The 18,452-nt window shown below is 29.5% G+C and overlaps 1 protein-coding gene and 1 long non-coding RNA gene across 2 annotated transcripts; both read left to right on the forward strand.

The window, feature by feature from the left end:
• The first annotated feature begins 233 nt into the window (after positions 1-233).
• Positions 234-2,925, forward strand: LOC119671115. The gene is made up of 3 exons (XR_005251767.1): positions 234-398; positions 641-878; positions 2,894-2,925. It is a non-coding gene; the product is annotated as an uncharacterized LOC119671115 (long non-coding RNA).
• Positions 2,926-3,005: 80 nt separating this feature from the next.
• LOC119671120 (putative mediator of RNA polymerase II transcription subunit 26) lies at positions 3,006-7,493 on the forward strand. Its single transcript, XM_038081641.1, has 4 exons — positions 3,006-3,301; positions 3,379-3,926; positions 4,001-4,170; positions 6,421-7,493. Exons 2-4 carry the CDS (start codon positions 3,468-3,470, stop codon positions 7,490-7,492), a joined length of 1,701 nt encoding a protein of 566 aa, XP_037937569.1. The 5' UTR covers positions 3,006-3,301; positions 3,379-3,467; the 3' UTR covers position 7,493.
• Positions 7,494-18,452: the final 10,959 nt, after the last annotated feature.

Below are 18,452 nucleotides of genomic sequence, written 5' to 3' on the forward strand. Positions count from 1 at the left end.
TAAATAAATACGTTTGTATATAAAATAATTAACTTGATTGAATTAACAGCGACATCTATTGATAAAATAAAACCATCAAACAAAAAGAGCTAACAATGCTTTCGTGTATGTGATAATAAGAGATAGCAGCAAGTTTGCAGCTAATGAAAATGAAACGAATGACGAGAGAAAACGAATAAGTAAAACTTCAAAATATTTTGGTTAAACCCGCGCTGTTGCTAGTAAATGAAGTTTCAAAATGAAATGAAGCCTTGCAGTTCATATAGAAATATTACAGTTGACTTTACATGCCAGTTCTGGTTTATTGTCCAAACAGTTAGGCGGTGTTATTATGAATTGCTGTGTTTTAATGTTTTAAAATGTTATTAGAAATAATAATGGCCGCTCTTAAAATTCTAGTAAGTGTGTGATATATAATTTTAATTAAGATTGAACTAGTTGCTTATAATTATGTTTATTATTTAATAAGATGTGCGTTTTTAAGTTTTTCCTTAAATATCAGTCGCAATATAAACAATAAAAATAATATTTTTTGAATAAAATTTGAGTAATTTTTTTTAAGTATATATTATTAAATTTGATTTACTATATTAAACAATTTGTAAAATATTTTTTCGTATATATTTCATAATCGTTTCAGAAGCCAGCCAACATCGTTTAAAACAGTTATACGTCGGGTAATCACGATTTCATCATCGGATTCCTAGAATTTAAAAAATGAGGCAACATAACAAAATTATACTCAACTAGGAGAAATTTATTATCAAATATATAAATAATATCAATTATAATTTAAATATAAATTCGAATATTAATGTTATGCATGCAGTATTAATAGTTACCGATGCCAACAAAACAAAATATCGCTTGGTATGTACGTAAGTAGATGCCGTTTTTTTTTTTTTTTAATTTTTTCATTCTTCTAAGCAGTTTTTTTTTTACTTCCTTATGTATTCTATTTTTTATTAATTTATTTTTATTCTCGCGTTACAATAGAATGTGTTTTGAGTAATAAAATAACCAATTTTAATCTTTAATAAAAAAAATTTCCTTTACTACACATGTAACGAATAATATTTTTTTTTTATTTCTCTTCGAATGAATAAAAATTGTCTTCTCGTGTGAAATTAAGTTTTAAATTCTTCTCCAAACAAGATAACTACAGATAATCAATGGTAAAGGTCTACATATTATTATAAATTATTTATAATAAAAAATAAATTTTAAATCTACAAATATCAGAGAATGTAAGAATATCATTTCAATGTTAAAATTTATACATATCCAATAAGATTTATATTAAAATTATTATTTTTTATTATTATTATTTCTTATTATTATTTATTATTATTATTTATTATTATTATTTATTATTATTATTTATTATTATTATTTATTATTATTATTTATTATTATTAATACTTTTTTTATTATTATTACTTTTTATTATTATTATTTTTAATTATTTTTTAATTTTATTATTATTATTTTTAATTATTTTTTAATTTTATTATTATTATTTTTAATTATTTTTTAATTTTATTATTATTATTTGGGATTATTATTTATTATTATTTGGGATTATTATTTATTATTATTTGGGATTATTATTTATTATTATTTGGGAATATTATTTATTATTATTTGGGATTTTTATTTATTATTATTTGGGATTATTATTTATTATTATTTGGTATTATTATTTATTATTATTTGGGATTATTATTTATTATTATTTGGGATTATTATCTATTATTATTTGGCATTATTATTTATTATTATTTGGGATTATTATTTATTATTATTTGGGATTATTATTTATTATTATTTGGGATTAATATTTATTATTATTTGGAATTATTATTTATTATTATTAGGGATTATTATTTATTATTATTTGGAATTATTATTTATTTTTATTTGGAATTATTATTTATTATTATTTGGGATTATTAATTATTATTATTTGGGATTATTTTTTATTATTATCATGTACTATTATTTTATTGTTATTATTGATTATTATTTTGTTATTATTATATTCTTTGTATTATTATTAGTTTGTTATTACTATTACTATTATTTACTATGTTAGAATTTTCGCATATTCATAAGATGTATATACGAATAAACATAATCTCTTCGTGACTTATGTAAGTTAAAAAATAACTTGTAATAAAAAATTTAATCATATCATGTAGTCATGGAGTTAAATATCATATATTTATCTATTTTTGCCATTTATAAATTAAATTTAACTCATTTCGTGCTATTTTTGTGCAATTCTTATTTAATTTTAAACGTCATTTACCGACGTTGCCTGGTAACTCTGCACACAAAAGTTTTTATTCAAGCAAACAAGAGAAATAAGAAAAAATTCCACTCAGAATTGTGCCGGTTGTTGCTAATAGAAGTCGTTGACGTTGTTAAAGTCGCGTTGTTGGGTGAGAGAAAGAAAAAATTTTTTGTTTATTTAATGCGCTATATTAGAAGAGAAAAAGCCTATTGAATAACAAAAATAAACAAACATTTGAAATTAAAGTGAAGATAACTTTTTATATTTTATGAATGCATTCATTTTTCCTGTTACAAAAATAGTGTGCACTGGATGGAGTTTGTGAAGTGAAAAAAAGTATACAAAATGTAAATTACCAACAATGCACCAATAAAAGAAAACTACATAAATGATGTACTCGTGATATTTATTGAAATAAATTCTTACTCTGTGGAGCTTTAAAAATGACACTTTTAACAAATTAATGTAAACCAATAACGAAACGAGTTTAAAAAATATGTAATTATTTTTCAAATACACATTATGCAATAATATAAATGAATTATATATTTTAAGCGAAAAAAATTATAACAGGAGTGTTCTATTTTTTTCTTTCAGTTTGCTAGCTACAGTAAACGAAAACATTTAATTGAAAAAAATAACAACAATAAACAAATACATACAATTGAAAAAAAAACTAACAAATACAAAAACAAATAGAATTAATTGAAATAAATAACATCAAATACAACAACAATAAACATAAATAAATGGAATTTCAGTGTGCAGTAAGTAGCAGTAGCAGCAGCGTTTTGAAAACGGGATAAACACGATGAAAAAGGAATCAGTGCAGGCAGTAATGGGGAAGTAGGCAAACTGTCGCCGCAACAGTATAAATGCTTGTGTAAGAAAGAACAGAAAAGACTTGTGTCGCCACAAAGATTCAAACAAAAAAAAAAATATATATATATATAAAAGGAGAACGAAACGCCTTTGTGTGTGTACGTACGTACGTTTGTGTTTTCGGTAAGAAGTGTTTTGCTGCTTGTTTACTTTTTTCTATTATTTGCGAAACTCAAAGTAACAATTAAATTTTTTGTTAGGATCATTTCTGCACTGCAAAATATGTGCAAATAAAATTTTTTAATATTATTTATTCAAAGAGAAGTTACAATAAAAGAAAAAAAAGAAAATGTCAGCAAATAAACCTACGAATAAAGATGAACAAAACCAACAACAACAAAATGAAACTCAGCCAGGCACAGGCACTATGGTGGATACATTTGACAACAATAGATTATCATTACCACTTAATAATGAATTATTAAATATGAATACAACAGTCGCGTGTAATTCTACAACACCATTACTAGCTGGTTCGCCTGTTGGTATAAATGCTATTGCTGTCAATACAAACACAAACGCATCAACGAGTGGTTTTAATTTATCCTTAATGCAATCTTCACCTCCTCCCCATAGCTATCGTCATTCACGTGCCTATCGTCATTTCAAAAATCCACCACAGCCACATATGTGCATACGGACCACAACAGACGCTGGTGAAGAACTATTCATAAATGTTCTTAGTTGGACTAGAATTGTAATACCACAAGAACCAAGTGATCCAATACCATTATATGGTGGTATGCGTGTAAGTATTTGTTTACATAATATTAATTTTAATTTCTTTTTCAAATAATTTTTTTTCTAAATTATTTATATTAGGTACCACCAGGCAGTCCGCGTAGTCCACCAATTGTATTTGCTGTAATGGCCAATCCTGAAGTGCTTAAGGATTCAGGCCGTCATAGTAAAGATCCTGAGGAAAGACGTGCTATGGTTGAACTTATGTGCGATTTTGTTGAAGCTATGAATCCAGGCGTAAAGTTAGTAAGGTAATCAATCGTAATTAACTGTGTTAACATTGCGTGTCAAGCTGAAAAGTTCATTAAGGTCAATAATAGTTACTTACAAGCAGTGACAATATTTATAAGAAATCCTTCCTATATCTTAACACAAAACAAGTTTAATATTTAAACAAAAGCCTTTTTTTACTTTTGTCCTTAAACAATGATTTACTTCAGAATTCTTTTTATTTTGTAAAGAATATATAATATTCTATTCAAAATAGGGTCATCAATGACGTGTCTATAGTTTGAGGTTTTGATGGTATATAAATTCATATCAAGTTCATAAAAAAAGCTAATACATACCTTGGTTATTTTAAATAACGTCATATTAACTGAATATAATTTAATTGTGCGCGCAAAAAGGGGAAGTCAATAATTATTATTGACATAAATGTTGTAGTTGCCCGCAAGGATCTGCTTGTGTAATTTCTTTTGGGAGTGCTGAAAAGCACTTTTGTTAGGTGAGCTCTCGACGAAAGGCTCCAGGAACCATCCACTCTCACTTCCTTATAATCACGTCTCCCATATAACCATTGCCCATCCCAAACCTTGTATTCGTCATATAATTGATGTTGTCTACTTTACAAATCTAAATAAATATAAATAAAATTTATATCATGCTATTATGCTTATTTATTTCTTGGCGGTTTTATATATTCATAAAAATGTTTCTAATGATATTGTCAGCTAGTTTAATTTGGTTTATATGTGCATCTCAGTTACTGTCATTAATTATATTCGCTTAAAATAAATTCCAAGTTGTTCTAGATATATCTCTCATTATTCTCCTAGCGTATCATTATACGTTATATTTTATATCTCAAGTTCTTCTTTCGTAGCGTGTATCCAAGTTACCTGCATGGAGTGAAAGGCTTGCAATTAAATCAAAGAGATCTTGTGGAACGTCCTACAACATACATATCTTCTTGTTATGATTGTTTTAATGTGAGAATTCTTCTGATATTCCTCTTTTTTTTTTAATATTCTTAAGAAATATTAATATTTTTTAATATTTCTTCTGATATTCTTCTTTTAATATTCTTTCTTCTGATACTCTGTTTTTGATATTATCTTAATATACTTTAGTCAATCTTCTCATTCTGTATAGATTAACATTCTTTTAATGTTATTTTGATCTTCTAACATTATTTTGATATATTACATATTTTAGAAATATCATACTTTATTTGAAAATGAAAACTAGGAAGGTTGTTGGCGTTGTACTATTAATAGAGATGACATTTTCGTAGACCTTTTTTTATTTTGCAATTCTTTCGGCTATTTTTATGGCATATATCCATAAAGTGGTTACCCATTTAAGTTTAGTTAATGTGGGTACTTAAGAAACGTATAGTTCGTATTTTACTTTATTCATGTTGTCCTAGTCTTAGCTTCTTAATTCTAGTTTCTATTCCCACTTTAGTCTCGTCGATATTAATTACTTTTTTCAATTAACAGTATCCATTTATATCTTTTATTGTGACTGTTATGTGGTACAACTGAATGTAGGTTTGTTGATATATAAATGCACAGTAGCTCTGACTTTTATGTTTACGTTTAGATTAATATATTTCGCACTATGAAGAAGTACCTGAAAAATTGTTTCACATTTCTATTATATTATAACGTAAATTCTCTGCGTAGGCTTATTCTTACACCAGCTCAAACATTAAGTTCAGAATAATACTAATAATAAGTTGAAGTTTCGTCAAATGTGTTTCTTTTTCGTGATCGGATCTAATAATACGACGAAAGTTGGAACAATCTGATCCAATCCACATAACCTTATAGGACTCTTTATGATGGATGTAGATGTGTATTTTTTTTTTCGCTAACCTATATAAGACTCCTTGATTGATTTAGAAGTTCTTTTTTTATACAATATTTATGAAGCGAACAAAGTAATTGTCGATATAGATTTTTTTTCACTAATGCGATAAACTATTTCTGTACTCCTAAGCGTACCAAACATGTAACCAAAGTTCTCTAAGTACAATGCAGACCATCCCACCACTCTGTGGGTTGTTTTACAACTGTTTTCAGCATGTTACTATGGTCTACAGAAAATCTGCAATTCTGGAATTCATTTTCTATGATATTAATTTCATTATATGCATTGATAAGAACATATATGTAATGAATCTTATTTTAAAATGTACATATATATTTTAAACGTTTTAATATTTGTATATGAATAAATATAAATGTCTATATTAATATAAATTTAAATTTCAGAAATGCTGTCATATTAAAAGATCGTGATATATCAGGTGAATTAAAAGATGTTTGGAATGCAGTACAAGCACAAAGAGATCGAGAACGTGAAGAACAAATAATGCAACAGCGTCAACAGCAGCACTGTCATAACAATACAACTCAGCAAATGTTCCCAAAATCTCCAGAAACCGTTCGTTCAATGGCACAAACAAAATCTGAACAAGAAAACACTGAAACATTATCTGAAAAACAACTTTCAAACGAAAATCGTATAAATGTACAAAATATGGGCATCACTGCCGCCTCATCATCAAAAGCAGAAAATAAGACTGTTATAGAAGCACAAGACGGCTCGATTGATAATAGCTCCAACGAATGTTTATTGTTGAATGGTAACAGTGTTGGTGTTATTACTAATGATATCATTATGCATAATGCTACCATATCCAGTACAAATGAACTATTTAATACTGGAAGTGATCAAATTGATGCCGTCAATAATAAATCGAATATAGTAAAAAATGATAATTCAAACAACAGTACAAAAATCTCACAAATTGGAACAGATAATTCTCAGCAAGCAGTTAATAATAAAGTCATTAATACATCATCGGCATCGTCAACCTCATCCAACCTTAGTTCTACTGCATCAAAAACAATTACAAAATCAGCAATGTCTACATCATCAAATGCAACAACAACGTCAGCAGCGATAACAACCAATGTAGCCACAACTACCACTGTTGTAACACCTGTAAAAAAAGAAAAACTTGGTGGATTTCTACCAAATGGTTGTATTTTTCCACGTTTCAAAAACAATAAAAATAAGGATAAAGAAAGTAAGCCAAAAGAAAAGACATTACTGAATGCATTAAAAAAAAGTAAAGAAAAGAAAGTAGCACCAATTGAACATAGTGAAAAAGCTACGCCCGAAACTACAGATACCAAGTCACAATATGAGAAGAATTGTATTAACTTGGAGAGCGAAGTACAAAAATTGGATATAAATAAAATCGATACAAACACCAGTAATGATATGTTCATTAAATTAAAAGTAACATCTGCTACATCGGCTGCTGCGGCGAAATAAAGAGGTATAGTTTTAATTAATTGGTTATAGAAATATGATGTCATATAAATATGTTATAGGTATTTACTATCTATAATTTTTTGATTCTCCAACAGTTCAAAGTCACAATTTTATCATGTCTTTACTTCCAGTTAGCACATTGTTGGTTTTGTTTATAATATATGGTTTTGGCTGGCATCTGGCATCCATTTAATTTACTCAGTATCTACAATGGTCAGACTTTAGCAAGATTTTTTTGCTCTAAGACAAATATGTTTTATTTTTGGATTTTGTCTGTGACTAAAATTTGTGTGCTGGTGTGGCAATTGGATTGGATTAGTGTATCTTTAGCTTTGTGGAGATTTGAACTAGTAAGAAGCCAGATAAATCAAATTTCCTCGTAACCGAGTGATTAAATTAGAATTTATAATTTGCTAGCATATAAATTCTTGTATTCTTTTTGATTTATCGTGTGAATGTGTTATTTATCGAATTAATTTAATTAATGAATTAATTTAATTAATGAATTAATTTAATTATTTGAAAATTGGTAGTGCACTGCGACTTAAAAGACCTATTGTCTTTTAGTCAGATTAGAGTGTTTCTCCAAGTCCGATTTCTTTAATGAAAGATAGTATAGAGCGTATCTTTCCTAGTCTTGAATCCCCAAGCACTGTTATACTGTTCTAGATATAATAAATACAATATAGGATTAAATTTGATTCCTGCAATCCGACTATAGTAATAATCAGAATTGATTACAATTTTACTGGATCTAGATTAACGGAGTTCTACTGTCCATGAAATACTCTTCTAGGTCTTTCTTCCGCTTGTGCATAAGTGCCGGGCACTCCCCAAGCACTGTTATACTGTTCTTGATATAATAAATATCTATAAGATTAAATATGATTCCTGCAATCCGACTATAGTAATAATCAGAATTGACTACAATTTTACTGGATCTAGATTAGCGCAGTTCTACTGTTTCTATTTTTTTTTTTATTTATTATGTTGAGGCTAGTTGAGTCAGTGTACCTGAGCACTTTAACTCTCTATTAACTGCGAGGCTTCTTCAAAACCCCTCTTTGCGCCTTGACTAGATTATTGTTTATCACTTCATCCGACTAAGCAATAATTGACCTCAAATCTGCATACCTCCCCTAGGAGACTGTAACCATTCTAAGATTTGATAACGCGGTGTTCGTAAGTCTGTCAGATTTCGCAATAATTTCAGGGCTCTATCCTTTATGTATTTTTATATATATATAATTATTTTTTTAATTGATTTTATTTGTTTTTGCAGATTACGTGAGATTAAAAATGCTCTCTCAATAATATGATGTTTACATCTCTATTAAATAATCCAACATTGACTCGACTACATAGGTTGCTGCAGTGAAAACAGCAAGTAATAGTTTTAAGTGTATTATATTTATTTAATAACAAATTACGTGTTAGTTAAAGTTAGATAATTTTAAGTGAAATATTTCGATGTCAATTGTGACGGACATACATTTGAAAGGAATGACACACGAAAGTGTTAATGTTTAAAAAATATTAACATTATACACGGTTAGTGAGACTTAATTAATTAGTATTACTTTAATATGTAGTGGAGAATGTTAGAACTGCCAATTTTCAAATATAATTTTATATATATATATATATATATATGTATATAAATGTGTACGAAAATATTTTTGAAAAAACTATAATTTATATGAATCTTCTTCGCTACATAATAAAACAAAAAGATGAGAAAATGAGACATGCACTGTTTTACAGAAAACAACTTTCTTTTTATCGATATAATTTTTATTTATGATTGCAATATCAGTTTTAAATGATCATATTTCAATAATTTTAATAGAAAATGTGTGCACAATATGAAACAAAATGAATTTTTGTTTTTGCATTCTTTTATTTAATACAGTATTATTTGCACGTCAAATAGAAAAGTAATTTAACACAATGTGCCATTAAATAAATAGAGAACTGATATGAAATTATAAAATAAAAATTAAATAACGACATTAACTAAAACCTAATATAAAACAATGAATTATGCATTTAATAAAACATATATACATATAAAGCATACATAAAACAAACAACATTTCAAGGCATCCTATTTAAATCTTTAATTATAACGATTTAAAAAAAAATTATTTTTAAACTATGATAGATATAATGGCAAATATTTATAAAATCAAACTGTATACTTAGCAAAACATGCCTGAAACATTAGAGGTATTATTTGCTCAAATAATGAATTTGGTTTTTTTTTTGGATATCTAAAAAAAAATTTAGTTTTTCTGATCATCAACTGATTTTTTTATTATCCATGGGCTATATTTTCAATTTACTGTTTTAGTTTTGAATTTATATAAAAGTGAAAATGAGTGGAAATTGAAAATATAGCTCCGGGATTAATAATATGTACTACTACTGTTTGAATATTATTAATATATAAAATATATCCCAACTTTTTTTTGTTGAACGTTTCACGAACAACGATTTGAGCTAAGAGGAGAGTATCAGTAGTTCGAAAAATGTATTTTTGCGTTAAACGGTTTTAGTTTTTCTTGGGAAATTATTAGTGCCGGTCGGTACTCAACCCTAACCTGTCCATATATTAAAAAAATTTTGTCTTACACAATAATCCAAAATACCCTGTAGTAAGGTTGACTCTCAATATGAGGTTTTAAATATTTATTAAGAATCAATAAATTACTAACAATTATGTTCTGTTCAGTTCTGTTCTGAATTCTAAAATTTTTCTCATTTTCTAATTTTTAAAATGAAAATGTATGAGCATGAAAATTTGATTGTCAATTTGTATTTTCAAAGTAAACTTCTCTACTTTGAATAATGACACACGAACGCCACATGACTCCCCCACCAGTGGTTGAGTGGAAAACAATGCCATGTTATACGCACTTGATTCTATGTCATAAATCTGATAGGTAATCGAATAACTCTGCCGCTAGATGTGCTGCGACTAGAGTTGAGCCCCTGCTGAGGTCTTCGTACAGGTTGTGCATCCGGAATTGACTGTAAAGAAGTAGATCGTGGCAACTGCATGTTTGGTTCGATTTCGTCATTCAACAAATAAGCTGCCTTTACTCTATCGATGCTCACTTGAACAGGTCGGTCCTTGATTAAAATAGTAATAAGCTTCCTGTCCTCAGGTGCTATGGGTATACTGAAATAAGCTCGTTCCAAGTCAAGTGTGGTGAAGATAGCCTTGTCATTCAAATTCTGAGTAAAATCTTGAATGTGCGGTATCGGATAACGATCTGGAACTGTCTGTGCATTGAGTCGCCTGTAATCTCCGCACGGCCTCCAAGTACCATTCTTCTTCTCCACAATATGTAACGGATTGGCCCATTCGCTTTTCGAAGGAGTGCATATACCTTGATCAAGCATGTATTGGAACTCAATTTTTGCTGCTTGCAACCTTTGTGGATTGAGCCGCCTGGTACGTTTATAGACTGGTTGCCCCGTGGTAACGATGTGATATTGCACCGTGGTTCTTACTGCTCCAGACTTGTTATACGATGTTGGTATTGTCAGATCTTTGAACTCTTCTAATAATTTTCGAAACGGATGATCTGCATTCACTGCGAATACTGGCTCTGGCATATGTAACGCTGTTGCACAATGAACTTTCATGTTGGTTTTGCTGTCAACATAGCTCCTAGCATAGGTTTGTAGACATCAGCTACGACGAACTCCCAATCGAGTTTGCGCCGCAGGCCAAGATTCAACGTCAGCAATTTATTTCCGTATGTTTGTATTGAAGTTCCGTTTGCTGCATACAACAGTTTAGAAGATACCGTCGGCTTAGTTCTGTCGAAAATTGATACGGGTAGAATTGAGAAATCTGCACCTTTGTCGACAAGGAATTTCAATTGTGTCGAGGGATCTAAAACATATAACCGGCTGGATTTGTAATAACTGTTTCCTTCGCCAACCGCCGCACAGTGTAACGTGTTCATATAACAAGCGGACAAAAATAGTAAATGTTATGCTATTTTCATGAAATTTTGCATAAAGACTTATATTAAGGATAATAAAAAGTTTCTGAAAATTGGGCATGGTCCGCCTATTTTTACGCCCACCTGCCATACAAAGTGAATGATCAAAATGCGCAAATTGGATACAATTTCAATGAAATTTTGAAAAATGGGCGTGATCCGCCCATTCTTACGCCCACATATCATACAAAGTGAATGATCAAAATGCACAAATTGGATTCAATTTCAATGAAATTTTAGACAAATAAATGTTTTTAAAATGTTAACATATTTCTAAAAAATGGGCGTGGTCCCATTTTTAGTTTTACTGAAATTTAATGCAAAAATAATATTTATAAAAAAGTATCTGAAAAATTAGCATAAAATTCCTTCTTCTAAACCAACTACTTACAAATATAAAGCGTATAAAAAAGAGTTGTTTCAAATATTATATTACTTATAACAAGTTTCATGAGTTTTCATAATATATACATATATCATATACTCGTATTTCAATTACTTTATTCGCTTTCATCAGAGGTGTCACTGAATGTAATATTTTCTATATCAAATTCGGAACCGGAGCAATCTACGCTCTCTTCAATCAAATATTCCGCCATGTCATCATAGGCATGTGATTTCCTTCGCATTTGTTTCCTTTGCGAAGATATAAGTGGTTCCGAAGATATAAGTGGTTCCGAAGCTAATAATAAATGATTTAAAAGATCTTTATTCGATGAAACTCTTGATGATTTTCTAGTGTGGTTTAATCGGTGTTTTCGAAATTCTTTATGACTTGCTTCTATTGCATCTTCGGATAGAAGGCCAATTGGTATATTGAAATGTTGTATAACTTCACATCCATGAATCAGTATTTTATGTAAAGTTGCTGGCATATTGTACCATGAGTAATGTACTATATAAATTTCCTGAGTTTTTTGTAGAAGATCTTTAAATGTTAACAAATTTATGGTTTTACCACTTGATAAAATGCATAAAATTATGTACAAATTTTTTATAAACTCTGTGTTAACTCCAGTAATACTAGAAGCTAATTCAAATTTAGAGAAAAATTTTTTAGCTGTGTTTCCATCATTTGATGTTCCGTAGCCTGTTTTGACTCTATTTACAATTAATCCCATTCTATTTCGTATTTCTAATTGAATTTCTTTTTTATTTTTATTAAAAATTTCTTTTGCTTCATCAGTAGTAACTCTCCAGCACCCTAAAGGTATTCTATAAGCAATTTTTAATACACACTCAAAACTTCTTATCCAGGCATGCAACGTTGATAATCCATACTGAAGATTTAATTCATTTGGTGGGCTTGTAATTGCAGTTAAAATATTCATTTTTGAAGGGGTGGCATTGCAAAGATAACAAGTACTACAAGATCTATTTTCAGTTAATACATTTACGACTGCTCCATCAATCATTGTTAAATACATTTTGAAATGAACTTCAACATCAAAGTTGTCAATTTTGAAATAATATGGTTCAAGTTTGTCGATTTGCTGAGACAAATGTTTTTCTGTAGATTGTATTAAATTTCGATTTTCTTTCATGAATATAAATTTTATTGGCCGGCAGTACATTATTGAAGAAGGAGTTTTATTTTCCCATACGAGATCATTGTTGATATTATTTGTCATTTTAAGTGGAACGAACCCCACAATGAACATGAACTCATCGGTAGCGTTTTCATTAGGAAATGTTTGTTTATAAGTACTATGACCTGAGCTGCCATCAAAACCCCATTTACATTCTAATAAAATTTTCATACTGCAATTTTGTTTAATGCTAATAAGCTTTTAGCTGTTACATTAAGCAAAGTTTGGAGCGGCACTTCTGCTGAAGATTCCGACACAAAAATAGGATTAGGTAGCAATTCTTCCTTTGCTTTCTTTATAAGGTGGTAGCTTGGAAAGCAATCAGGATGCATAGCATTTATCACCGACCGCAAAATATTATATTTTCTTACCGATAAATCTAAATCAAAACACAAAGCGATAGCTTTATTTATCGATAAGCGTTTAATTTCATCTGTATAATTTAAACGTTTTGCAGCATGTGTAATTTCTTCTGGTGACTTCAATGATATAAGTTTTTCAACTTTACGTCTTTTTGTTCTATCACAGCTTTCAACATACGATTTTACAGGACGGCCCTTATTATTATATGCGTTATTACTTATTTCATTTTCACTTCTTAGAGGCTCCAAGGCAGCAGTTGTTGGTTCCTAATTTTGTGATATTACTTCAAGTTTCAGCAACAAGAAATAAAAATGTACTTACGTCTAAACATTTGCAGTCATCGTACCTAAACTCAAAATCAAGCCAGGCGGAATTCTTATTAATAAATTTAGTTCTCATCCTCGAACTATGTAACCACTTTCTTTTTAATTGTATTTCAAGAAAATTGATTTTCTTTTTGAGTTTTTGACTATTTAATTGAAAACCAACTCTTTTCAAAACAAATTCCATCATAATATTTATTTTTTCAACACGATTTTTTTCTGTTTCTGTAAGCCATAACTCAAAAAGTTCTTTAATTTTAATAATTGGTGTCATTAAAAGTTGCAGCTAGATGCAAATAATTTTTAGATATTCTTTAAGTACATACTTGAATAAGTAATTTGTCAAAAAATTAGAAATATAAATTGATATAATTTTGAGAAAAAGACTTTTAAAGTTTAACTTTTATGAACTGATCACGCGCGCGAATTTACTTTTTTAGAATAACGGTAAAATGAAAATAGGAATCAAAACAAAATAAATCAAAGTGTTAACGGACTTACTAAATTATATATTTTACTCATATATGCATTTTATGCAGAGTTGTACCTAAAAAAAACTAATATATGGCTTGAAAGTGCATTGCTATAAACTTAGGTTTTTTCAAAAAAAAAATTAAGATCTAATTAGAGTGACTTTGATGAGAAGATGTGGTCCCATGCATAGAAATTTTTGAAAAATATTTCAGATTTTTCTTAGTAGAAGTATTACCTATCAATATGTAAACCGCTTTTCCAATTCCAATAACCTTAATTTTTTATGATTTTTGTCCGCACTCGTTACACTGTGCGCCGGTGACGAAGCGGAATTTAGTTTTCCGTGATTGTGAAACTGCAGGGCTTGGCACACTTGCGTGCACTTGCGCCAAAACGATGATGGTAGAAACACACTGGATATTTAGATACCAGGTTTGCTGGACGTGTTCGTGAATGTTGTTTTCGTGCCGGTGTTTGATTTACGTCGTGAACGGAAATGGTGTTGCGATTCTTTGCTCTCTCGTAACTGCTTGGTAAGTTCTTCCACAGCATTCACTAAATGTCTGACATCAAAGGAAGAAGGCACAGTTGAATTGTCACCTACATTTCTCGCACTGGTGTGCACTTCAGAAACAGAATTGTAACTTCTCATTTCCAGCATTAAATCTACTTGTTGTGCACATTTATCCAAATCGACATCAGAAATGGACACGACCGCTCGTACACCTTCTGGCAGACGATCCAACCACAATTGTTTGATTGCACCATCGTTCATAGTGCCACTAGACAAATCGCGCATCGTTCGTAGCAAATGTGACGGCTTGTGATACACTAACTGACATTCTTGAATGAGACGCCGTAATTTCCGATTTTCTGAATCCGCGAAATCTTGAATCAAACGTCTCTTAACTACTTCATACTTATTAACAGTAGGTGGAGCACGTATGACATCGGCGATGTTCCTCAATGTGTTGCTGTTAAGGCTGCCGACAACGTGATCGTACTTCGTTTGATCCGTTGTTATGCCCGCGTTTCGAAACTGCGACTCCATCTGTATAAAATATAGATCTGGATCTCGCTTAATGAAAGCAGGTGCTTTTACTCTTAGACGGCAAATGTCGCCAGCTCGAACGTACGACATTACTGTCTGCTTCAGTTTGCGACATGTTTTGAGCTGAATTCACGACTTCAATTATTAACTAACGTAACACTTGTTTTCAACCGTCGAGGGTCACCAATGTAGTAAGGTTGACTCTCAATATGAGGTTTTAAATATTTATTAAGAATCAATAAATTACTAACAATTATGTTCTGTTCAGTTCTGTTCTGAATTCTAAAATTTTTCTCATTTTCTAATTTTCAAAATGAAAATGTATGAGCATGAAAATTTGATTGTCAATTTGTATTTTCAAAGTAAACTTCTCTACTTTGAATAATGACACACGAACGCCACAACCCCAATATATTTTTGTTGTTTTAAAATCCATTTTATTCTATGGACGTGTGCGAGTTAGGCTAAGTTGCGTTCTAAATGAGGGAAATTCTGTGTTGTGCCGATAATGTAGTGATGTGTCGATACGTGTTGATGTGTGCAGTGCAAAAAATCCCAAAAAATCTCCGATTTGCTTTAGCATCAACTTAGCCTAACTCGCACACGTCCTATATGTTTTAATTTCTTGATTTTATTTTTTGTTTTAAGAAATAAATTATATTGTTGTATTCATTTTTAAATGAATACACGATTTTTTAAGCTCAACTATTATGCTGACACAGCCTATGTTAAATGTGGTCAGTTGCGATGCCTTGTGTTCCCAGAGGTTAGCGGTTCCACAAAAAGTAAAAATACCTCTTTTTGCCCATCGTTATTTACTGCATATGACATAAAATAAAAGTAGTAGTTCCAGTTGTTATGCATTGAAACCTAGAATCAGTTTGTTTGTTAGCTTGACTAGAACTGAATTGGAAGTGTCCAGCAAAAGCTAATCAAACAACGTCAGTTATGCTGGAATTTGCATTCTTGTGATAAATATAGTGGGGTTAGTGGAGTTTGTTCATTAGAGTTATTATTGTTCATCAAATAAACAAAGAATGCTGTATTCAATTTGAGTAGCTGAATCAGCATAAACAATAACTAAGTTAGATTCATTGCACTCTAAAACTGTGTACACAGAAAGCGTTACTTGATTTTGTTTTCCTAAATAAATACTGTAATATTGTGCCTTGTCTTTTATTTTGTTTAATACAAAGTAAGACAAAACAGAGTAAGAGTAATATATAAATTATGATTAATAAATCCTCATAACACCTTCGCCCTTAAAGAAAGCCAATGAGATAATATATGCCTTTAATTCCAGAAGCATGGCACATGTCATAACAGACTAGCAAGGCCAACTTTTACCTTGCCCCTCAATTCTTCCAGACCAATAACATTGTTAAGATTTATATATCAATAATTTTATAATTAAAAAGTTTTATATAAAACATTTGCTTTATTTTGTTTACATTCATATTCAAATTTAATTTCATTTGTTACGACATACATATATTTATACTAATTTATTTGCATACATGTCTCTAGATTATACGGTATATATATATTTAATTTGATAATGTTGACTATTTTGTTTCATAGAATTATTTAAAAGACCATGTTCTACAGTTATAGCTGACTCAGATTGTTTTGTTTCTTCCTATTTGTAGGCAAGAAGTAAAAGGTAGTGTGTTCTTCAAACTAAACACTTTACTGCAAATTGCACTGACAATTAAAATAATTAAAAACTATTATTAAAAAATTGTGTGCACCAATTTAAAAAATATGTAATATATGTATACTATACCTTTCTTGCGTTCCAGACGCTGAAGGACCGACCTAATCTGCATCTTTTAAAACATCTGAAAATATAATTGTTTTTAATACATAATTATTAAAATACAATTAAATAAGAAATAAATCAGAATAGCAAAAATTTCCTTACTTTCGAATGATTCCATTATATAATTTTGATTTTGATGATATTGATAACAGCGTGAATTTTGTTTTTCTAAATTGTTTAAATTATTCAAACTAATTGATATTTAAAATTCTTGCAAACTGAAAAGTGTCTGTTCAAAGAATCTATAGTACAAAGAAGTGCCACGCTCATACAAACGAAATACCCACTTTATCTTGCTGGTGGATTTATAATAAATCCACCCAACCTCATGCAACAATGTTCGATCGAGTCACAACTGGTATGATGTTCAGTTCAAACTCATTGCAACCCACAATTGTTTTTATACTTTTGCCTTTCTTGTTTTTATTTGTCTATTTTATTAATATACATTGATTAGTAACGAAGTGAATGGTAAAGAAATCCCTCAAATAATTTTTCGATATACTTTGTTGCTTTATCTTCTTGTACTGGAAAGGCCCATATCATAGGAGTAAAGAGTAATAGAATATATTATTTTTTTTATTGCAACAAATGATGCACTACAAAAACCATTATGTATGTACAAATGTGATATTGGAGACATTAAGTCTGCAGTATATTAATGTGTATGTTTTTATTGCACATTTGTGTGCATATATTTTACCTCAAAAGGAACTACTTCTTAATAGTTTGAATTTTTGGTGACTTTTTGTGATTATTTTAAAAAATATTTTTAAGATTCATATAAAAGTGTTTGAAAAGTATTTTAAAGAAAATAAAAATATTAGAAAAGTAAGAAAAATTATATTGAAAAAATGTATAGAAGTCACTAAAACCACTAATAATGCTTCCTGGTTTGAGGAAGCGCATGAATGCTATTTACAAAGGATTGAAATGTTAAAATTGGAAAAGTCAGAAAAAGGAAAAAATCAGATTTGAGACATAAATAAATGTGTAATGTGTTTTTACACTACAATTCATAACAATATCAAACAGGGAATTTTGTTTTTATTTTATACTCTTAAATTCAAAAACTTATCAAATGTACACAATTTTGACTTCGTCACTGAAATGCTGTTTGATCGTTTGAACATTTTACAGCAAACAAACATACAAACATGCGTATAATGTAATACAGAGGGTTGCATGTATGATTGAATACGAATGCATTCGGGTTTTTGTCAGCCTTTCTCGACTCACATATAGGTTTGAACTGGACATCATACCAGTTGTGACTCGATCGAACATTGTTGCATGAGGTTGGGTGGATTTATTATAAA

The sequence above is a fragment of the Teleopsis dalmanni genome, chromosome 1 (genome assembly GCF_002237135.1).
Source record: "Teleopsis dalmanni isolate 2A chromosome 1, ASM223713v2, whole genome shotgun sequence".
Classification (NCBI taxonomy): Eukaryota; Metazoa; Arthropoda; class Insecta; order Diptera; family Diopsidae; genus Teleopsis; species Teleopsis dalmanni.